Source organism: Orcinus orca, chromosome 1 (assembly GCF_937001465.1).
Source record: "Orcinus orca chromosome 1, mOrcOrc1.1, whole genome shotgun sequence".
NCBI classification, from domain to species: Eukaryota; Metazoa; Chordata; class Mammalia; order Artiodactyla; family Delphinidae; genus Orcinus; species Orcinus orca.
Window position 1 is genome coordinate 197543829 of NC_064559.1, and position 24742 is coordinate 197568570.

The 24742-nt window shown below is 41.3% G+C and overlaps 2 protein-coding genes across 3 annotated transcripts in view; one reads left to right on the plus strand and one right to left on the minus strand.

The window, feature by feature from the left end:
- LOC101285862 (group IIE secretory phospholipase A2) overlaps positions 1-6833 on the plus strand; it is a 19413-nt gene extending 12580 nt beyond the window's left edge. The window contains exon 6 of the mRNA XM_033433141.2: positions 6240-6833. The gene's annotated coding sequence lies outside the window, so the exon portion shown is untranslated. The remainder of the gene's footprint in view (positions 1-6239) is intronic.
- Positions 3902-24742, minus strand: part of OTUD3 (OTU deubiquitinase 3) — a 26695-nt gene continuing 5854 nt past the window's right edge. Inside the window, exons 2-8 of one of the 2 annotated variants that reach the window (XM_004272483.3) lie at positions 23272-23420; positions 18048-18160; positions 14354-14476; positions 9309-9440; positions 8660-8756; positions 7276-7460; positions 3902-6272 (exon numbers count right to left, since the gene is read on the minus strand). In XM_004272483.3, the coding sequence (XP_004272531.2) occupies positions 6096-6272; positions 7276-7460; positions 8660-8756; positions 9309-9440; positions 14354-14476; positions 18048-18160; positions 23272-23420 (976 nt within the window). In that variant the 3' untranslated portion in view covers positions 3902-6095. The remainder of the gene's footprint in view (positions 6273-7275; positions 7461-8659; positions 8757-9308; positions 9441-14353; positions 14477-18047; positions 18161-23271; positions 23421-24742) is intronic. The other variant, XM_033433135.2, reaches the window with a different exon arrangement.

Genomic DNA, 24742 nt, shown 5'->3' on the forward strand with positions numbered 1-24742 from the left:
ATCTTTGGCACCATAACTTGTCACTCACCCAGAGTAAGCAAGGCTATAGCCTGGAGGAAAATGTAAATAATAAACTGTGTTCTCTAATTATCCCCTATGTGGCCTGAAGACACTTCCGCCCTTACAGACTCATCCAATCTCACGGGTCACCGAGACCCAGCCAGGAAGCCCCACGGCCCCCGGCCCCCGGCCCCAGCTGAACCACTGCGGAATGGAATTAAGGAGGCCACGGAAGTCTTCCAATGGGGGGAGGGGACACTTACATCGGGACAGCACTCTGGTCCTAGCGGATCTTTCAGAAAGATTCTCAGTTGGGTTAACAGAGTCCAGAGTCTGGGCCTCGTGGGCTCAGGAACTGGATAGCATTTGTGCACCCAGAAGTCTCTTGGTCACGGAATGAGGCAAAAATCACACAGGGAGGACAGTGCCCAGGGGGGGTCGGCCTTGCCAGTAGCTGGAGAATTCTTCCACCCAGGGTGGTACCGGACACTGTTCAGTGCCAAGATCCTGCAGAAACAATTCAAAGGCTGCTTGATGAGCACAAACATAGACCAAGAGCGAGCAGGAGCCTCGAGGCCAAAATCATGAGGCCGCGGCGAGGCTGGTGAGATGGCAGCAATCTTGACCTGTGACTGGCCCTGGAGCCCTGGAGCCCCGTGCGAGCAGCGCCCTGCTGCACGGGCCAAAGGGTCCCCTCCCTCTGGTTTTCTGTGGCCGCCCTTCCCCCTCCCGAGGACCTCTTCCAGGTGAGTCCGTGCAGTCACCGCTGCCTACGTGCGCCTGGGGGAAGATGCTCCCTCCTGGAATGGGATCAAACCAAGCCCCCGAGTTCTAGAGAAACCCCAAGGTGGAAGCCAAAAGACAGCTGCTCTGTATTTAGACAACTACAAACTATCATAGACGTTCTTAGATACCAGGCAGAAATCTGAGGGATGGCCCTGCCAGTGTGTGCGGCGGCCATACTCCCCTGGACGGAAGCTACAATCAGCTGCTTAAGCTCAGTGAGACCCCAGACGAGCATACACTGGAAGAACGTGCACATCTTCCGTGCCAAGGTCTCTAAGGAGGATATTTCCCAGCATGCTCTCTGTCTCATGCAAACGGCGGCCAGACAGCGACAAAAACAACTTGAAACTTTCTCTTTAAACTAGAATTTATTGGTATACAAAACTCCATTTCATAGATAAAGTGGCACATCTTTGCAGCTTCTATTGCACCAAGTATTGAAGATTAAAAACACAAAAAAAGAAACATTTGGTTTTGAAAACACTGCAAATAGCCAAGTACAGTACTTTGGTAAATAAAAAATAAAATGGTTCAGAGTAACACAATCTGAGGAAAGAAACATCCTGGAGGAAATGAACTATGGACATCAGACAATGGTCACATTCCCCCCGTCCAGCTCCACAGATAAGGCAAGACTTGCTAAGTCTATGGATCATGACCCCACAGAGGTCTTAAATATCTTCGGACTGCAGTGAGGACAAGTATAGTGCAATTAGAAAAAAAGAGAAGGTGGCTGAGCCTGTGAAGGCCCCTGTGTTCTCCACAGACCCACCTGCCCTCCTTCATAAAGGGGATTAACACCCACCAGCGCTTCTACATCAGCAAGAGGAACACGGAGGTTTGATGTCCGACCCCTGGCTCTTTTCTTCTTCTCACGGAGCTCGGTGCTGGTGGCGGACGCTGGAAGGGTAGCCAGGGAGGCCGAGGGCCCTTCTCCCCAAGGAAGATGAACCATGAGAGGAGCCCACACCCACATTCCTCAAGTTCTGGTTGAGGGACCTGCCAGGGGATCAAACCACAGGCTGAGGTCTGTGACTGTGCTCAAACAACTACCACAGATGGCTGGCAACAGTGAGCTGCTGGATGTCGAGATGCGGAGGATGAGGGGCAGACCACCGAGGTCTCGCCCAGCGGCCATTACCTTCCGGGGCCACAGCACAGCGAGCAGGGGTAGTTCCGGGACCGGGGGCATGCCCTGCTTAAACCACAGTCACCACGCACAAGTCCGCGCTCTTACAGAAATTGTTCTCTACCGGTACCAGCCCCTTCTCAGGTAACTTTGCGAGAATGCTAAACGTTTTAATCAAGCTACAAAGTAGTCTGAACTAGGAGAGCGAGGCTCTAGAAGGTAATTCCTCAGAGGAGATGGTTAAGAGCCTGAGGTTTTTACAGGGAACGTTACCTTGGACAGACGCAGCCAAGCAGTCAACGAGGCCCAGCTCCTCCCCGGAGCCGGGCCCTGTGCGCACCTTCTGAGTTCCGTACTGTGCAATGCACTTCGCGCCGGGTGCTCAATGTCTCCACTTCAATCCAATTATCCACTCCCCCTCTCGCATGTGACAGCAGAAGATCTGCTATCATTTACATATGCCGTCCAGATCTTCAACTTAACAACATCAATGGAAAAATACAATTTGCTTTAGAGTCAGGAAAACACACCTTGTAGAAAGCGCCCTTATTAAATCACCTCAGAACAACCGTCGGAAGGCCCCAGAGTTCGAGCAGCGCCTGTTCTGAAGGCTGAGATGAACAAAACAGTGAATAATGAAAATGTCAAAACACAAAAACTGCATCAGACTCTGAGTCTAAAGGTTTGCTATAGATAGAGCCTTGAGGTAAAAAAAGGTGAAGAGCTATGCATCCACCCAAAATGGGAGTCAGGGAGGGCCACAGATGTGACATTGAAACTACAAAGCTCCACTGTCACCCCATCCACACAGACCCTTCTGGTCAGGGTGAGAGTTAGTCAGCTCTGACTAGGAACCCAAGTTTCCTTCAGCTGACTGCACATTCGAGTTGAACATCTCACAGAGGTAAAACTGACAGCGTTCTATGTGGACACAATAAAACCCAGGCAGTCCAGTTTCTCAGAATGAGAGAAACTGCACACTGATGACAGGGACTCACTACGAGCACAGTTCAATGCCAAGTCCATCTGATATCTACCTATTTAACATGGGAGCAGCTCTCCCCCCTCAGCATGGCCCTCCCCCCACCCCAGGACAGTATCATTTCGAACCGTCAAAGCTCCCCAGGGAAGCAGGCAGCACCATGAGAAATGACCTACACAAAGGCCCCCTCTAGCTGCCCCACAATGGAGCTCCCACTTCACAAGCCCTCAGAATCACAATAGGTAGGGAGGTGTTTTCAGAGCTTATAAAAGAAACTATAGACAAGCTCAACTAACACTTAAGATTCTTCTTTCTGCCACAATTCTTCAACCAGACTTCACTCCTGAAAGCATATTTCCTATTATTGAAAAATTAAATATACATATACATTCTTTCTCTAATATCTCCTGGTGGCAACTATATTAATTCAGAAGTTGCGATTCTATGTTGTTTCAATACATCTACCTCTCTAGTACAAAGCTGATGCTACTAAAATTTTATTTTGTATTTTGACCTTTAAAAAAATCTTTTTTTAAAATCCATAAAACCTTTATATACAGTTTATAAGACTAGTAAGCAGCTATGGACCACAGCCTCATCCCCCTTCTCCTGACCAAAGCTACCGAGACAATCGCACATAACAAACCTCTAACAGCCACAGAGGTCAAGAAAGAGTCGCCTCCTACTATGCAGTTCACCTGAGTAACTATACCCGGTAACCGTCACTGACCAGTCATCCCAGGACTAAACATGCTGGGCCTCCATTTTGGCTGCCAATAAAGTAGTTCTCAAGTGCCTACCAAGGCAACCAAGTACTACATGGATTCCATCTACCTCATGCTTTGGTGGGACTGAGGCAGTGAAGGCTAAATTTAAACCCTTAGCTAGAAGTTATCACTAAAGTTGGATACATGTTCCCCATTCCTAATAATTAACATACTAAACACAGACCAATTATAACTGGAAAACTATGAAATGGTAATAAAAGAAAATTACTGAAGCCATTTGATTAGTTTTTAAAACCACTGTTATTTTACCCAAGAAATGCCGAAGCCTATGATCAGAATTAGGTAATTTATAAATAAATGTGCCCAGTATTCTTTAGCAACTTTTTAGCAACTTCTAAAACCCAACAGGAAAAAACAAAAACCCAATAGAGCCCAAGGCCACCTTCATTAACCAAGTAAATAAAGCGATCCTACTACTTCTGACAACGGGTCTCCCTCAAGCGATTTCTGACTCCTAATTCTGCTGAATTTCTGGTACGCAATCAGTCTTTCTGAGGGGATCTGGTCTCCTGTACTCTCACAGTACAAGACAGACAAGAAAGAGTGCTCGCTCAGAAACGCTCAGCCAGAGTCGGGAACGTGCCCAGAGTTAAAAGCCAAGAGAACAGATCCTGAAGCACTGGACCTCACTCCCTTGGAGACAGTGAGACAACGGAGACCCCTCACTTGTCTGGACTGAGTACTAGAGGCTCTAACTCAGGACTCCGCAATGTGCAAAGAAAAAATGCTGTGCAGTTTCTAAATCTGCTACATATTACGATGTACTGTATCAGGATGTTCTGGGAGCACTTCCAAGAGACTACTGATGCTCCAACCACAAAAAGTCACCAAGTCAAACAAACAAAAAATTAAAATACATCACCAAAACCACAGAAGGCAAATCACCTGCTGATAAAGGCAATCCAATGACTCCAAGGCCAGCCCACACGATGATATGTCCATACGTGTCGAAACCTTTTTATAGTTTTTCCCTTTGCCTCGGAACTCTGATAATTTTGAAATCTGAGATGGGGGAGGTAACTAATAATTTACCTTTTGATTCAGCATATATTATTTCTCCAAATATTAGGTCCCCAAAAGGCAAAGAGAGTCCAAGATTGGCCACTTCATACATTCGTTTTAAAGTTCACATTCACCTAATTCGGTTTGAGGAATGCAATCTCTCCACCGCCCAAATCTATTTCAGCACTGTGGAGTCATTTGAAGCCCTCAGCCAAAGTAAGTTCTCTGCCTGGCTAGTCTAACCTAAGTCACTGACAACTTCTGGAGGGTGCTGGAGAGTGTTTTGAACAGCAAAATCCCCAAACAGGGCTTAACTAAAAAGAAGTTAAGTGCAGCGTTTTATGGGATTTCATTTTCACAATACTAAGAAAATTCAGCAAAGAGTCAAGTTACCTTTTCTCTCTCTGAAGGCATCTTTCTAAATCCAGAATAGTAAGGAAGAAAAGACGGCTACTTACTTAAAATGTGAACGTGAAAAGCCTTAGAAATCCTTCCAGACACCCCCAACCCCCCACCCCAAATCAATTACATCTTCAGACTTCTTCCTGAGCAAAATCTCAGGACTCTCTTGACTTCTGCCTTTACAACTATGGCTTCTGCGCTCCACGCTATCAGAATCCCGAACTGTATCATAAGCACTGATGATACACTGTCTTCTCGTTGTCAAGAAACAAGTACAAACTACTCAGCAACACTACAGATTTTCCAGCAAAGCCCAGGCCTAATTAACAGTCTGGCCTATTTATCATATGGCTTGAGTGCAAACGGACCAACAGCACCTGCATCCCATCTGAGCATCAGAATCAGGAAGAAGAGAAACGCAGCTGTTTAATTTCCACCCTGACTACAGGCCACAACCTTCACATCCTATTACTTTGGGAAAACACTTCCTGAATTATTTTCTGATTAACTTGCATTAGAAGAAAGTTAATTCTAAACATGTACCTGAGTTGGACATCATTTATAAACTATCCTGCATATGAATGTCTGTTTGAAAATGAAAGAGAAACAAAGGAAACTTGTCATTCTGAATTTCTAGCAATTAATCTAAACTACTTCATGAACAATTACAATGAAACCCCGAGTGTTAAGGAAAGATCCTGGGGTCACCGAACTCTGATTTTCAGGGCAAATAAAACCACACTTAAAAAGGGTTTTTTTGACCTAACTATCCACCCCTAAAAGTCGATATTTTAATTATGGAACATGAATGGCTTCACTGCACTTTCATTAAATAAGACACATCACTGACAAAACTGAACAAAAAAGGAGGCAGCTTGAAGGAAACTAACTCAGTGTGTGATTCTGTGGGTTGAGTTTCGTTTTGTAAAAGGATGGCCTCGCTGGAAAGCCTGGCACACGGCCCTCCGTTTTCCATTCCCTTCTCACAACTCCCAGGAGGCCAGAGTCAGATGTTGAGAGCCGCGAAAGTCTTCACCAAGGTGACCTGGGTGCTCGCGTCTGCTTCACTTCTGTTGTTGTCCCTGTGGCTACTCCTGCTCTCCAGGGCTTTGTGACGGTGCCTCTCCTCCTGTCGTTTCTTCTTCTCTAGTCGCTGCTGTTCTCGCCTCTGTTTGTTCGTGACCTGAAAGAGAAGACTGCCACCTGAGTCGCCTGCACGGGGACACAGGCTGCACCAGTGGACGGGAAATGCAGGGCTGACAGATGCAAAGGGTACAGACTGCCTTTCAACGAGAACAGAGAAAACCCACCTAACAGACCAAAAATGATTCATTTCCCATTACTGCTCAAATTTACATTTAAATTTATACCCTCTTGCTGAGCTAGCAAACGAAATCATTCCATTCTCCTCATAAACCAATTCAAAATGACCTAAAGAAACATTAACCCTAGTCCAGCAGGAGGTAACACTCAAACACGCCATAGGATGCCTTCCTGTACATAATTTATTGCCCCAGGGCATCCTAGCAAAATCCTCAGAAGCTTATCGCATCTCAGCCTCTGCCTGTGACCTTTTACATTACGTTGCATTTTGAGCTCAGAATTTCCTGGTGAAAGTCTTTACGATAAGTTCCAAATTCAGTAAAATTAATGGTGTCTTATACTACTCGTGGGAGTGGGGTTGGGAAGGGAGCAGTACAACCCTTCGGGGAAGCATTTCACAATTTACCAAAAGACCTTAAAAAGATTCAAATATCCATGCCCTTTAACCTGTTAACTCCATTTCTGGGATTCTAGCCAAGCAAATAATGCAAAATACTAAGACTTATACACAAAGATGTTCACTGAAGGTGATGGTATTTACAAAAAAATGGGATTCAATCACCTGGGTTAGCATGGAAAGCACCCACACACGCAGTAATGTTAGGCGGGAAATGGAGCCGATCCGCGTGTATGAGTATGAATTCACGGTATACTTCCTTCTAGCCATCACTGCAAAGCCCAGGCAGGACAAGTGAGGTCTTCCTTCCACTTCATGATATACCCTCATGCACTCCCTGTATTTCCTACAGTAACCACTTTCATAGATCAAGAGAAAATCACACACTAAATTGAGCTCCAAGTTCCCTCCACGCCACCGAATTACAGCAGCCCACCATTTGCCCTTGCAGCCCCATCTTTCCTACCTTGGGGAGGTGATTTTTATTTGCTTTGTTTTCTTCACTAGGGCTGGCCCGAGACTTATCGTTTTCAGTTCTGCCTTCATTTAAGCCCTGATTTCCAAAGATTCTGGTGCCACTGCCACCCTCCTCCCATAAAGGGTCACACTGCTTCAGCACTCGGCCACTGGACTCAAGGTTCTCCTCTGCATCTTCCGAAGAAAGATATTTTGTTAAATTGAAAACCTAAGATAGTTACACAATGCGATTATTGTTAAATGACTCCAAAATTACCCGGGTCCCGAGATCACTGGCATTTGGAAAGCAAGTTTCCTTGAGGCAAAATTCTAATATCAAGTCAATACAGTGGGGAACATAAGGAAAAAATAATTGGTAAAAATTGGAAGATAAATTTTAAGATAACCTGTTGACCAACAGTCTTATCATCAGCTTCCTACCAGCTGAGTGCTTTGTTTTGTTAGATTAAACCACTTTTTAACATGAATTTTTAGGGGGAAATCTTTCATTTGTACTCCAAAACCAGAAAGGAAACAAGCTCTAAAGCTGTGCTCTCCAATACAGTAGCTACAAGCCACACGTAGCTATTTAAATTAAAATTAAATAAAGTTAAATAAAATTTTAAACTTAGTTCCTCAGTCAGTCTCGCTTAGCCACATGTCAAGTACATACCATACGGGATAGCACAGACACTGCATAGCGTTATTTTAAAATCACAAAGACCAAGTTACTTACAGCTTTCTAAGAAGGCATAGCAAATATGTAAGGAGGATAATAAAATACCCAATCAGAAAACTATAATGCCAGGAACAGTATGTGGCACATAATGTCTGGCAATAAATATTGAAATCATTTAAAATAAATAACTTGAGAAAACAGTTCATTGTTAACAACTTTTTTCCTTCCTCTGAATTACAGAATTAAACTCAGTTCAAGCAAAAAGAAATTCTGAATTATCACCAGTTGACAGGGGCCAGTAATTTAAATATTTCCATTAGAAAAATAATTTTTCTCTCCATTCCATTTCAATGATCATTTTGGTATTATAACGGGATCTTATTTCTAAAAGGCTAAAGTCTTCCCTGACATTTTCCATTCCTCCAAAACTGAGCTAGGTGGCCTTTTCATGCATTCCCCTAGCAGCCTGTACCCACACTTCATTATGTCTTATTATACCAATTTACTTATCTCTCTCCACCAAGCCCCTCCCCACCCCAGACTATACTCTCTCTGACACAGGGCTGGCACCTAGTAAAAAACACCTGCATATATAAAGCTGCTGAATGAATAAATAACAATATAATTATTACCTGTCACTTGATTAAAAATAAGTATTTGGAAAATCACCCACATAATCATTTTGAAACCTTATAAATATCAATCATGGACTTACTATTTCTTTTCCCCTGGTTCATCTGGAGCATGGCAATTATCGCAGATTCAATATTATAATTTTCAGCTTCCAGGTTCTGGACTATCAAATTAAAATCCTATGAAAGAAACAAAGGAACACATCAAGACTCTGGGTATACTTTTCTACCTATCTCTACATCAATAATCTGACAAACAATTTTATAAACTTTTGCATGTAAAAGTGTAAGTGGACTCAAGCAATGTGCAGTCTATTCCTTAGAATGTTAATAAAAAGCAACCTATTCTAAAAATAAACAAAAGGATGTCATTGAGGCAAGGTTTCAAGATCTTCCATTTAGAAAATGTCTTAATTTTCAGTAAGGTTAATCACCTGAAATAACCATTTAATAAAATGAATTCTTATAAAACCGCACTAGTCAGAAAATAATAAACCCACATACTTCCTTAGGATTTTGAACAGTATTGGACAAAGTCTAGCAAACAAGAGAGAAATGAATGAACATCTCTCATTAAACTGTATCACATAAGCTAATTAAACTACAAATATCATGGGCCTATTTTGGCCCATCAGGTGTCAGCATGCTAGAGTGATGCCACAAAACTAGCAGATAAACTAGGCACAGCAATGCCTGTCTATAAACCACTGTTACTGCATGACAAATACTAACTGAACATCCAGTTGCATTGCAAACTTTCTGGACAGCATCTTCTACTTCATCTCTCAGGTCATCTTCAAAGTCAACTCCCTTTGTTTTGATCTTCTCTCTTTTATTTGATTCATCTTGATGAAGCATCTGAAACTAAAGTACACAGAAAGAGTAATAATCATGAACTCTAGCAAACTATGTTCAGAATCTGCAATACAGGAAGACCCTCTAATCTCAAAAACATTTAAATATATGGGAAAAGACTCCAGTGACAATCTTAAAGGAACAGCAATCACTAGGCTAAATTTTATCCAGACACTGAGATTCCAGGCCACAACTGAAGTATTAAAAAGAAAGGCCCAAGATATGGGATAAACTGTTCAGTAAAAATGGCATTAGAGCGCCTACAGCTTCTAGAGACCAACATTTTGGCAATGACTGCTGACTCAGACAGCACATATCTGTCTCAGCCCGTTTCCAGAGCTGCGAGCTTAGTAACAGAATCAATCCTCTACACTAGCACCCAATGAGCTTTTTCAGCAGGACAACTCATCTTGAAGAAACACACATACAACTCTCATCTGGTTCCCTAGGCCCTATTCGATCATCAGCAAGCTGCAATGTGCTGGAGCTCCTGTCCCAACCAGATTATCACAGGTGAGCGTGACTCATTTAACCTCATGTGCTACCACCACACTCAAGGGTACCTGTCAAATTCTAAAAACTTGAAGAGCCGCTCACTTGGTATCCACAGGCCTTTACAACCTAAACCCAGTTCAGAAAAGCTAAAATCATCCCTCTGTGGCTCCCAATCACTTTCTCCCCCTGCTTGCTATTAATGCGGGGAGACAGGAAATGAGCAAGGACATTGCTACTTTTGCATGTAAAAGTGTAAGTAGACTCTAGCAATGTCAGTCTATTCCTTAGAATGTTAATAAAAAGCAACCTATTCTAAAAATTTACCCTAACCATTTGGCTATGTGTAGCAAGTCTTTGAAATTCATCCAAAGGAAATCATGTCAAGTATAGAAAGGATTTTTGTTAAAGCGCTCCTCACAGCGCCACCAAGAGTGGTGAATAATTGGAAACACCTAAAGGTTTCATAGTGTGAGTATGGTTAAATAACCACGGTAAATCCACAGAATGATGCTTCATTCCCATTCAAGTAAGGTACACAACAAGGATTTTCACCACCACCATGATTATTTAACCATGTCTTGGAGGTAACAGCAATGCAATTAGCGCCCCCCCCCAAAAAAAAGAAAAATTAGAAGCATAGAACTGAAAAGGAAGAAGTTATCGCTATCTGCAGATAATATAATTCTATACCTTAAAAAAAAAGAGAGAGAGAGAGAATCAACAAAAAAACTACTCCAAACAAAAAGAATTCTGGAAAATCCTATGTTTATAAGGAATGTAAATTGATAAAGCCACTATGGAAAACAGTATGGAGGTTCCTTAAAAAACTAAAAATAGAATTACCATATGACCCAGCAATCCCACTACTGGGCATGTACCCAGAGAAAACCATAATTCAAAAAGACACATGCACCCACCCCAATGTGCACTGCAGCACTATTTACAATAGCCAGGTCATGGAAGCAACCTAAATGCCCATCGACAGACGAATGGATAAAGAAGATGTGACACATATATACAATGGAATATTACTCAGCCATAAAAAGGAACGAAATTGGGTCATTTGTAGAGACGTGGATGGACCTAAAGACTGTCATACAGAGTGAAGTAAGTAAGAAAAACAAATACCGTATATTAATGCATATATGTGGGGTCTAGAAAAATGGTACAGATGAACCAGTATGCAAGGCAGAAATAGACACAGATGTAGAGAACAAACGTATAGACACCAAGGGGGGAAAGCAGTGGGGGGTGGGGGCGGGTGGTGGCATGAATTAGGAGATTGGGATTGACATGTATACACTAATCTTTTAAAGTACATGTATCTTTTAAAAAGAAATAAAAATAACAAGTACTGGTGAGGATGTGGAGAAAGCAGACCCCTCAATACGCTGCTGGTGGGAATGTAAAATGGTGCAGCTACGCACTGTGGAAAACAGTGTGGCAGTTTCTCAAAGAGTTTAAGATAGAATTACCATATGATCCAGCAAGTTCACTCCTAGATATACAGTTAGCGGGTTTGGGCTACACGGTCCACTTATACAGATTTTTTTCAGTAGTAAATACTACAGTACTACACAATTCACGACTGGTCAAATCCAAAGATGCAGAACTGCGGATACGGAAGCTCAGATACAGACAGTCAACTATAAGTTATACTTGGATTTTCAGCGGCACATAATCGGCACCCCTGACCCCTGTGTTGTTCACAGGTCAACTGTATATCCAAAAGGTTGAGAATAGGTACTCAAATACGATACACACATATTCATAGCAGCACTATTCACAACAGCCAAAGAGTATGAAACAACCCAAATGCCCGTCAACAGGTGAAAGGATAAACAAAATGTGATATATCATACAATGGAATATTATTCAACCTTGAAAAGAGCTAAGTACTGATAAGTGCTATGACATGGATGAACCCTGAAAATATTATGCTAAGGAAAGCCAGACACAAAAAGCCACATAGTGCGTGATGCCATTTATAAGAAATGTCCAGGATAAGTAAGTCCACAGAGACAGAAAGTAGACTGGTGGTGGCTGGGATAGAAAAGGAACGGGGAATAACTGCTCAATGGGCACCAACTTTTCTTTGTGGTGATGAAAATGTTTTGGAACTGGATGGAGGAAGTGGTTACACAGCTTGATAGGTGTTTTCAGTGCCACTGAATCACATACTTTAAAATGGTGAATTTTCTGTTGTGTGAATTTTACCTCAATTAAAAAGTAAGAAAATTCTCTAGCATAGCTGGGTATGTACATAATTAACATTTTGTTAACAAATCTCATATATACAAATATAAAGGAGAAAAAGATCCTTTCCTAACAACAGGAACAGAAAACATAAAACATCTAAGAATAACTCAGTAAAAAATGGGAAAGAGAAAAAAGTGCTCCCGCAGATCGCCAAAAAGTCAACGAAACAAATAAAAAGCTTATCAGGTTCCCGGCTAGGAAGATTCAACATCATAAAGATGAAAATTTTTGCCTGTTAATCTATTAATTTAATGAGATCCAATAAAAGCAAATTATCAACAGGACTTCTTTTTAACTAGACAAACATATTCTAACACTCATATATAAAACAGAAAAAGCAAGAATATACAGGAAATCAAAAAAAAAAGAAAGTAACAATGAGTGAAGAGTTCTACTAGATTTTAAAATACACTGTTTCTTAACTAAAATAATGAACACATTAACATATGAAGAGTAAAACCAGTGGAATAGAACCAATGTCTAGAAGTAGACCCAACTACACATGGGAATTTATTATATGAAAAAAGCAGCCTTTTAAATCAGTGGACAAAAGACATGTAATTAATAAACAGTTCGGGTTCAACTAGGTAACCACAAGGAAAAATACAAAGTTGGATCCATACCTCACACCTGTATATCAATATAAATCCCAAATAGAGACAAGATCTAATTTCTTTTAAAAAATGAAAGTACAGAAGGACTAAAATAAACTGTGGGAGAATTCTTTTTAACCTCAGAGTGGGAAGAGCTTCCTAATCATGACCCAAAACCCAGAAGACATTTATATGTTGTCTTGAAAACTTGATAAATTTAACCACATAAAAATTTAAAATTCCTTCAGAGCAAAGACAATATGGGAAAGAATAAAAAGACAAATGACAGACTGTGAAAAATCTGCAACTCATACCACAAATAGAGGCTAATTTCCCTAATACATAACGATTTCCTAAAAATCATTAAGAAAACTGAACAGGAAAAAAATGGACAAAAACATGAATACAGTTCACACAAAAAAGGACAGAAGTAGGTTTTAAACACAAGAAAAGATGCATAAGCTCACTAATAAGAAAAATACAAATTAAAACTATGTTAAGAAAACTATTTTTTCCCTAACAGTGACACAGATTTAAAAACTTGATAACACACTGTGCTGGCAAAGGTGCAGAAGAGACACATATTGCAAGTGGGAGTGTAAACTGACTAAGACTTCTACAGAGAGCAACTTGGCAATATCTACCAAAATTATAAATGCACACATCCTCTGATGTAGTAAGAACCTTCTAGGAATTTATTCCACAAATACACTCGCACATGTGTGAAAAGATACACATATAAGGCACTGCATGTTGTTTGTAAAAGCAAAGTTTGAAAGCCATCTAGAAGTCCATCAAAGGGACTATTCAAGCACATTATAATGCATCCATACACTAGAACACTATGGAGCCATTTAAAAAGATTTAGGAAGTTCCTTATGTACTGCTATGAATTAAACTCCGAGATATGTTCCATTCGAAAAGCATGGTGCAGAACAGTATACAGAGGATGCTACAATTGTGGATAGGAAGAATGTACTCCAGCAAAAGTGAAATACATGCACATACTCACATATTTGCTTGATATGTAAAATATCTCTAGGTAATTTTATGATACACTAATAACATTGGTTGCATCCAGGGAGGTAAACAAGGGTGAGAGAGTGACATTTACTTTATTTTTTTAATTACAAAGAAAGTGTCTAATAATGTGAGGAAAGGCTTGTGAAATAATGTTAATGGCAAAAAAGCAGGAAACAAAGCTATACAAATACAAAAACAATAACAAAAATTTTTGATTCTGTGCATTTTAAATTTTCTTCTCTACTTTTTCTATAGTTTCTGAATTTTAGATACAAAGCATGGATTAATTTTAAAACATAAAAGTTATTTTAAATGTTTATATAAATTATATTCATGCAATCATAGCCATCAGCTGTTAGGGAAAGCAAAAGAACAATAATTTTATCTGCTGCTCTCACCTGAACTAATAAAATTTTAAAAAAAATCAAGCCCAGAGATTCTTAAAGGCAACCTTCTATTAAAACATCACTGGTTTTTAGCTCCAGGGCACACAGCTCTCGACCTGGTTCCTGCAGGGCTGAGAATAGAGAAGAAAACGGAGGCTTCACTCACATCAGTCTGGAGGTGTGCAGGCGCTTCTGAGTTGTCGTTGACCCTCCGAACGCTGTCATAGTGCTCTCCGTACCGGTACGCGATGTGTAACTCCTGCACGTTGCTCTTATCCGTACCACGAATCTGCAGGCAAAGGAAGGGGAGATGCCAGCGCGGATCTGCACAGTGTCCACTTCAGAAGAGAAACGCCACCTGATTGCCCAGGAAGCCCAGTCAACAGGCTCTATATAGAAGGAATTGGGAATATGACTGCGATACGTCCTAAGCAATTTCTGAGTTATCTTTCTTCCACTCATGTATATATGATTCATTGTGCTTTAATGTGCAACTATATGGATATAAATCCATACAAAAATGCATATTCAAAAACCAGGGGCAGATTTACCATGAAGCTAAATAAGCTTAAGTTTCAGGAGTGTTAGTACCTCTCAGCCCCTCAAATGCACAGGTCCCTTCCAAGAGGGAAGGCCCAGGGGCAGATGCAGATTTGTTGGGCTTGAAACTCAAACAATTTGGGACCCTCTTCGAGAAAAAGAATATAAAATTACATATATAAAATTGCTAGAACTCCTCCCAAGACCTTGAACGGGGCCCCATAAAAATGAAGGACCTGACACTTATGCTTCACTAGCTTCACAGTAAATCCACACTGTTTTTTTTTAACAAAAATAGCATTTTTCATCAAACACATACTGAGAAACATTAACAACTCAAAACACCCCACTTATATCAATTTCAAAATAAAATTATATACAGTCAGGCAGTACTACTGCGCTGCACAACCTGGAAGCACTACTCACAAGGTGTTCTGTGTGAATGGTGCCCCTGCAGCACAACCCAACCAGAATGGTGCTCCCTGGAGTCATGCAATACAGACGGCCTGAAGTGGAGCCTGGGCATCCCCCCCAAACCACCAACTCTGCAGAAACTCTACAGTAATTCTGAATCTGTCCTTTAGAGAGCCCAGTAACTGTCTATTTGTTAAAACCCCAAAATATCAGCACCTCCTTCTTGTTTTTGCTGAAAGTCACAGGCAGTAAGATACTATTATTAATTTAAACAATATCTGTGGTCTAAAACCACAGCAAAACCATGGAACAAACAGGAACTGCACAGGTCTAGAAGTCAGAACCACGCAAGTTTTCTCCAGGTAGAATATCTAGGTCTCAAAGGGCAGAGGGTCTGGTTTTGACACATGCAAAATAGAGAGAGCACCATTCATCTCCCAGGAAGACTACTGGAAAGGAAATTAGTTGATCAGAATCTCTGAATGACATAATCCCTAAAGCACTTACATATTTAAATAATAATAACACTACATATGCATTATGAATAAGAAAAAATAACTTGACGAACAGTCACCAAATTGTGATGCTCATGGAGAGGGAGACCACAGAGGACTTTCATTTTCTAAATCACACGTGTCTATATTGTTTACAGAAGCATATATTCCATTTGTAGCCAGAAAAAAAAAATGTACGTTGTGAGTATAAACCTCCTCATTATTAATGTAAGAGCTCTTACCCATGATAGTAGCAACCAATTCAGTTTCAATTCTCAAATTTTATAAGGTGCTTCACTGGGGTGGGGAGAGATGGGGAAAACCTAGTAGACAATTCCAGTATACAGGAAATGTATTTATTTTAAAAACATATACTCTGAATGTTTAGCAAGAGGACACTACAGAAATAAATGTATTTGAAAAAAAAATCTAGTTATGCAGAATTATCTTCCACAACTACCTAGGTAATTAAGAAACTTTAAAAATGGTTATCAAAGGAGGAAAAGGCAACCTACAGTTACTGAGTTGGCCCTGAGTATATTCCTTCAAGAGGATCATTATGCTGTATATTCAAATGATTTTGATGACTTCTGCTAAGCAGTAAAGATTTCAAGACAAAAAATTGGGACAACGAAAGAGGTAACCAGTCTTCTTGGCTCAAAGACATCCTTAGAAAGAGAGAGCCTCACTAAAAATATGATAGCTCTCCCCGGTGTCAGTACATGTGACAACACTACCCCAAAGAACAGCACATACAGATATTGTTTCCCATCCTGCTCACTGTATCCCTGCAACGTAAAGTCCTTACCAACCCATGGAGTATCTAATTTATTTTGCTGTAGTGTAATTTTTGTTAAAAGGACATTATGCCAGACACAAAAAGCTATATACTTCCATTTATATGACATTCTGCAAAGGCAAAAACTGTGAGAGACAAATCAGATTAGTGGTTACAAGAATCTGGGAGTGGGGGGAGGGGACTAGTGACTGCAAAGGGGCATGAGGTAACTTTTTGGGGTGGTGGAAATATACTGTATATTGATAGTGGTGGTGGTTACATGACTATGTTTGTCAAAACACATAGAACTATACACCAGAGAATGGTGAATTTTGCTACATGTAAATCATATCTCTATAAATGACTTTATTTTTAATGAGCAAAGGCTAAGCAAAGGAATAAGCAATTTACAAAGAAATATATATGCAGGTGGTATAGGAAACCAATGAGGAAAAAAGGCCATTGGTGCCTTGATAATAATATAATATATAGGGATACACCGTGTGTGTATATATACACGTATGGATGTGTCTGTGTGTGTGTAGACTTCCTTAAAACGTGTGACATTGTGATAGTCTCTTCCCAGTCATACATGAATGATTTTATAGTTAAGAGTGTGTGTGAATAACAGGGATACACACTAAAATGTTAATAGTAATTATCTCTGGGGAGTATGATGACTCTGAGTGACTTTTATTTGCCTTTTTTTATTTGCCTTTAATGGGCTTTTCTGAATTTTGAAATTGTTCTATAACCATTATGTTTTACTTTCTAATTAAAAAAAACAAAGTTAGAAATGGGGGAGTAGTGGAGCAGGGGAGAGAGGAAGACTGATAGGAATCACCTGACCAGTCTCCAGGAGCTGAGCCACAAAGTGAAAAGCTCTCTGAGTGCAAGGAGGACGAGTAAGGGGTGGCAGTCTGTGTACAGTTTCACCCCGACCTCTGACCTTCCGTACTCCAGAATGTTCGGTTTGATGGACTGTTTGGGAGACTAGGGTACTTTAGAATAGAATACCAAAGGTAAAGGAGGGTAAGGAAGGCCTAAGCGACTCAGCAGCAGCGTGCTCTGCCATCCCACAGCACAAACGCAACATTTGTTGTAAAATCTTACTTGCTGTAGAAAAACCATTGGAACCGCTATGTATAGCCAGGCAGGGCACAGAAATAGAGCTTGACACCCTAGGCCATGAAATAAATTTTGTTGTTCAGAAATTCTTTTTAGCAACAGCTATTATAGTGAATTTGGTCTTTGTTTTTCTCCATCTAAAAAACAAAAACATATACATGGAACAGATATATTTCAAACTAGAATATGTACGCAAATCCTTTAAATTCTCACTGAGGTATTTTTACAAAATTATCTAAGTTATTTCCACAGGAGGCTCTCCACCCCAAACTACCCAGTTAACTGACTGCTGAGTGACATTTCTGGCAGTTTAAAGGTTTTTGAATTATACTTCAGACTCCATTTGTAATGCAGGATTTAATTCCAAGCCACCACAAGCTTCCCATCTTGGGTTAAAGTTACCCTGCATAGTTCAATATCATAAGTCAAGCCCCATCATCTGAGGACATCCCCAAAGCTAATTTATAAACAAGAGCTTCACATAAATTCCTGAATAGGCGACCTACCTGCCACAAAGGGGCATTAAGTTGATGAATCACCACATTCAACTGATGATTTCTTGCGAAGGCGACAATTGCATCATTGCCAGCAAATGTTCCAGGCTTTGCCAAACTGGCCACTGCATGGAAAGAGAGAAAGAAAAATGAAGTCTTTATCATAGAAAAATCCAAATGCAAACATGCTTTGGTATAATTTAGTTCTAAATAATGAGAAACAGTGAACATACCTGAAAAAGTCCATTAGCTTTGTCAGTCTACGAATTGAAGCTGGTTAAACAGTACATAGACTCCTACTCAGAAGGGCACCAATCACTCATAAAGAAAGGATTCATTTATTCATTCCTTCAATAGACATTTTCTAAATGCTTCCTAAATGCCTAACTCTATGAGAGACATTGGAAATGTGACAATAACCATAACAGTTTGCATTAATGATGCTTATTATGTGGCAAGCACCGCTCTACTCACTTCTCATATTCTTTCAGATTTTATTAATTTCTTCTCACAAATCACTTTTTTTAACGTTTTTATTGGAGTATAACTGCTTTACAATGGTGTGTTAGTTTCTGCTACATATACATATGCCATATGCATATATCCCCACATCTCTTCCCTCCTGCATCTCCCTCCCTCCCACCCTCCCTATCCCACCCCTCCAGGTGGTCACAAAGCACGGAGCTGATCTCCCTGTGCTATGCGGCTGCTTCCCACTAGCTCTCTATTTTACATTTGGTAGTGTATATATGTCCATTTATACACTACCACTCTCTCACTTTGTCCCAGCTTACCCTTCCCACTCCCCGTGTCCCCAAGTCCATTCTCTAGTAGGTCTGTGTCTTTATTCCTGTCTTGGCCCTAGGCTCTTCATGACCTTTTTTTTTAGATTCCATACATGTGTTAGCATACGGCATTTGTTTTTCTCTTTCCGACTTACTTCACTCTGTATGACAGATTCTAGGTCCAACCACCTCACTACAAGTAACTCAATTTCGTTCCTTTTTATGGCTGAGTAATATTCCATTGTATATATGTGCCACATCTTCTTTATCCATTCATCTGTCGATGGACACTTAGGTTGCTTCCATGTCCTGGCTATTGTAAATAGAGCTGCAATGAACATTGTGGTACATGACTCTTTTTGAATTATGGTTTTCTCAGGGTATATGCCCAGTAGTGGGATTGCTGGGTGGTATGGTAGTTCTATTTTTAGTTTTTTAAGGAAACTCCATACTGTTCTCCACACTGGCTGTATCAACTTACATTCCCACCAACTCACAAATCACTTTTAATCCTCAAAACAATCCCCTGAAAAAAGGGATTATCATGTACACCATCTTATAGATGAGGAAACCAAGGCACACAGTAGTTTGCAACTGTGTCCAAGGTCACGAGCCGGTAGAGAGCAGAGCTGAGTTTCACCCCAGGCATCCTGAATCCAAGACCTTGGCTCCTGGCCACTCCATTATACAGCCTGTCACAGTTTGCCCTGAAGGAGTTTATAACCAGTGGGGAACAAACAACAAGAAAATGGACACTGCTGATGTGTAGGTGCTTTAGGAAAGAACCATGTAGTAAAGAACGTGGCCTTACCCCAAGAGAGGTCTGGCCTTTAGCCCCCCCTCCTAGGAGAGAACCTCTAAACCCTTGGGATTTCCCAAGTGACAGGGGTGTCTTTGTTATCCACAGTAGGCCCCTGAGCCTCAGCTGACAGCTGATGCTAAGTTTATGCATGAGGCGACTCATGGTGGACCTCTCTGGCCGTGTGATATTAGAAAGACCTGGGGGGCTGGGGAGCTGGAGACTGAGTTGAACCACTTAGGCAATCGATCAATAACATCTACATAATGGAAGCCCTAATAAAAATTCTGGACACTGAAGTTTGGGTGAGGGTCCCTGGTTGCCAATACTTTTTGTATAGTGTGTAACCTTCCCAGATTCTACCATCTGGCTAATTTTGATCTGTATTCTTTCCTTGTAACACACTACAACTGTGAGTATAACAGCCTTCAGTGAGCTCTCTGAGTCTTTCTAGCAAATTATCAAACCTGAGAGTGGTTCTGGGAAACCACAAACTTGCAGCTGGTGTCAGAAGTCAGAGAAGTCTTGTGTAAGACCGTGTCCTTAAACCTTGCAGCTTGGCTAACTCCAGGTGGGGAACATAAGCCAGTCTGACCAGTGGGGAGGGGAGGCAAGGTGTACCAGATAAGCTTCTCAGCTGAGACAACTACGCTGCTTCCCAAAGGGCAGGTAAAAGACAGAAGAGGAACGGATGATGTTCCAAGCAGAAGTGAGAAAGAGCATGGTGAGCTTGTGGACTACACAGTAATGGCAGGGACTCAGAATGCTGAGATGGCAGGGTGCGGAAGCAAGAAAATATATTGGGAAATGACAAGAGAAGAGGGTAGGGAAAGAAGAAAATCACAGATCAGAAAGGGCTAAAGAGTTGGAACTTTCCTGGGGTCAACGGGGAGCTGCCAACAGGCATTAGACAGGGGAAGACCTATTCAATGTCCATTTAGATCCCCACTCTGGCTGCAATGTGGAAAACAAACTGAAGGGGTCAGGAGGCAAAGAGTATTGAAGAAATCTAGGCAAATGGCCAAAGAGGCCTGATTCTATGAGACAGTAGAATGAGAAAAAAAACATTGAGGTAGAAGTGACAAGACTTAATGAATGACTGGGTATGAGGAGGGAGGGAGAGAAGGCATTAAGAACATTCAGGTTTCTGATCTGGGTATCTGTTTAGTTAGGGAAAAGATGATGCCGATTCTCCAAAGCCACAGTCTAAAGGAAAGAAAGAATCCTAAAGACACAGCCAGATGCAAGGGTAACCAGGTCCTGAAGAGTTAAGTGAGCCATTCAATGATTCAGTCAACAAATATGAGTGCCTACCATGTGCCAGCCATTGCCACAGTGGGGAAAACACACAGTCCCTGCCCTCAAGAATATCATAGTATAACAAGGTAGGTAGACATTAAAAACATAACTTGGGGCTTCCCTGGTGGCGCAGTGGTTGAGAATCTGCCTGCTAATGCAGGGGACACGGGTTCGAGTCCTGGTCTGGGAGGATCCCACATGCCGTGGAGCAACTAGGCCCGTGCGCCACAACTACTGAGCCTGCGCGTCTGGAGCCTGTGCTCCGCAACAGGAGAGGTGGCGATAGTGAGACACCCGCGCACCACGATGAAGAGTGGCCCCTGCTTGCCACAACTAGAGAAAGCCCTCGCACAGAAACGAAGACCCAACACAGCAAAAATAAATAAATAAACTCCTACCCCCAACATCAAAAAAAAAACCAAACATAAGAGTAATAAATGTAACAAGTCTAGTCTTCAACTGACACACAAGTAGAATGTGCAGACTTCTAGGTTTCTTTTCCCTTCTGCTATGGCAGTCAGTCACTTCCCACTTCTATGATACTCAAACTCTTATAAAGCACCAACCAACCAGCAGGCACGCACAGCGACATTTCTTGAAAACACCTTCCCACCGTACACCTAGGGTCCTGCCATACCCCCAAATCTACCACGTGAACATCACTGAAGATGTTCAAAGTCACAAACTAAAAACTCTCTTCACCTAAAATATTTTAATTGGATCAATGACACAACTCATTTTATATGGCATTAAATTCCCAAACTTGCTCCATACACCCACACTTAATTTGTAAACTGGTGACCATCTGATTAACTGGTGTCTGCTAGACAAAAAGTGACCCAGGAAGAGACCATCAGAACTCCGTGACTATGACTAGAATAAACTAATCGCTAGGAGTTTCGCTACCGTTTCTCTTTTGCTGCTTGTGCCTAATGAATGAGTTCTTCCCCAGTGAGGAAAGAGAAAGGCTTTGGGATCACAGATAGCTTCCCTCCCAAATGTCTTCCTCCTGCTGCCCTCTAGTTTATTAACAGTACAGCAACTTGGTCTCTCCCCAGGCAGAAACTTCAGAATCGCCTTTGTCTCCCCCACCCCTCCCCTCCCCCCACCACCTCCCAAGTCCTGTCAATTATATTGCCAGACTGTGTCTTGGTCTGGACGCCACTCATCATCCCCAGTAGCTGCCTTGGTGGAGACACGCTTATGCTTTCATCTGGCCAGTGTGCAGAGCTCTCTAGCTCATCTCCCTTCTCAGTCTCTCTCCCCATCCTCTCCTGACATGGTTCCCAGAGTTAGCGCTCTAAAACGCAGAATGAGTCTCTTGCCTGATAAGAGACAGACAAGACCGTGAGACCTGTAATGAAAATGTTATTTGTAAAACATAAATATATCAGCACCCAGCACAGTAGATTCTCAGTAAACATCTGTCAAAATCAAAGCTTAAAAGCGAGTATTTTCTTACTAGCTTTGAGCCTATTAAGGAACTAATTTAAGTCACTAACTGACGTGCCTCAAAGAAACCAGGTTGTGTTTGGGTTTGGGGGGGAAAATTTAAATGACTTCATTGATTTTTCTGATTATAAAAGTAACGCATGATCATTTAAAAATCAGAAAAATCTACAGAAGATAATTTGAATACTCACAGTCCCATCATCCCCAGATGGCTGACACTTATTAAGAACTTATTTTAATTGTATTAACTAATTTAATCTTTACCAAAAACCCCTATAAATTAGGCCCTATTATTATCTCCCCTTAATAAGAGTTGTTGAAAGAGTGAGTGGTTTCTGAAAAATAAATGGAGCCAGGAATTAACCATAAAATGTTAGTATCTTTCCAGATACTAATTTGGTTCTGTGTGCACACACCTCTTAAAAACAGGATCAATCTATACACACTATTTTATAACCTGCTTCCCCCCTCCCTCCCCACCACTAAATAAGAAGTCACGAATAGCTTTTCAGGTTAATTAACATCAACAATTTTTTTTTCAGATTTTACTTATCTATTCATTTATTATTGGGGCCACACCACACAGCTTGGGGGATCTTAGTTCCCCAACCAGGGATCGAACCCGCAAGCTCGGCAGTGAAAGCATGGAGCCCTAACCATTGGACCACCAGGGAATTCCCAACATCATCATTTTTATTAATGGCATCTACATCTAAACCTAATGATTCCCAACTGCCTAGCACGCTGCCTATTATGGAGCAGACAAATAAATACTTGTTGAATAAATGAATGCCATAATTTATGTAATCAAACCCCCAGCTGGAAGGGTAGGGGATCCTGATGGATTTAATTACCCAATGCATTTACTCCTGGAGGATCCAGTGTCCCACGGTGAACCTACCATGTTTCTCAAAAGGAATGTCATCTTCTACAAAGGGTTCAAAATCTTCTCGCTGCTTTATCATGTAGTCCACTGTCTCTTGTCGGTGCTTGAGGTGATTTCGTGAGTGTCCCTCCAACTGATCACCAAGAGCTCTGAATAGGCAATTGCTATCAAAACAAAACGCTGGTCAAGACCTTTTAAAAATGAACTTAGTTCATCTAAAACAATGACGCTTCATGCTAGGCCATCCATGGAAATCTTTCCACAGAAAAGAGATAAAGCCTCAACTCTGACTGTCCAGGTTCCTCCCAGATACCAGAGGGGAGAGCACTAGGGAAGATATTCAATCACATTACCTTTTTGAGAGGCATCAAATACGAATCCTATTCCCCACTTACCAGCTGGCTGACTCAGGAGAGATACTGAACTTCTCTGTACCTTTGCTGCTTCAACAAGTGAAGTTTGGTGATGTACTAACCACCTGAAGACAGGGTCCAGACACTACAGGCCATTCCACACCTAAGGGCTATGACTCCCAGATCCCCTTCCAAAATAATAAATCACATCTACTGCCTCTTTTCTGAAACCCTTTTCACTATGGCTGCTCAGCTCTTCACCTAACAAGTCCCAAAAAGATAGCAATTTGTCAAGCTCCCAATAGAAACAGCTGAGCGGAACATCCTCTTTGAGTCCTAAGGACACAGTGGGGAAAGCTGTGGGAAGAGCACCTGGACAACACACAGGCATAGTTCACAAGGACACTCTCCCTCCTCGGCTCATCGCCTCTCACCCAAGGGCCACAATGCTGTCCTTATTCCTGCCAAATGGAAACTCTCCAAGTTTTCTTTCTGTTTTGTTTCTAAAATTAAAATGCTGGTAATAAATTGTAAGAGTTATCTTTACTTTCAAACCCCTTAAAGGCTTCTAAAATTCCAAACTATACCACAAACACAGAACCCAGATACACAGGGACTGAACAAGACAAACACTGGTATCCTTAAAACTAAGGAAATAGCCATTCTGAAGCCAAACGTTTGTCCACTTTCACACCAAACTGTTTACTCTTCCAAATGAAAACCTATGATATTCTAATTCCAAAATATAAACTCATCACACTTCTGGAAGGACTTCAAACCTACATGTATAGGTGACGGAGGTTTTCTGTTTTTCAACTCAGAAAAGTGAGTTTTCAACAGAAAGTTATAGAGAGGTAGGAATCTCTTCAAACATATAAGGAGATATATATATTTTTTGTTTGTTTGTTTTCGTGGGGCGAAGGGGAGAATTTAGACAACAGATTCTACAAACTAGGATCCAAGAAACTCTACATCAATCTGGGGCAACATTCTAGAAGGGACTGGAACATAACAGTTCTATACACTAGAATGAGGGGTCTGTTGCTAAAATCTAACAATGGCAGTCTTTTTTCAACCACAGGAATAAAGTAAGCTAGTGGATAAGATGTTCTCAATTTTAAGCTTCTCTCTCA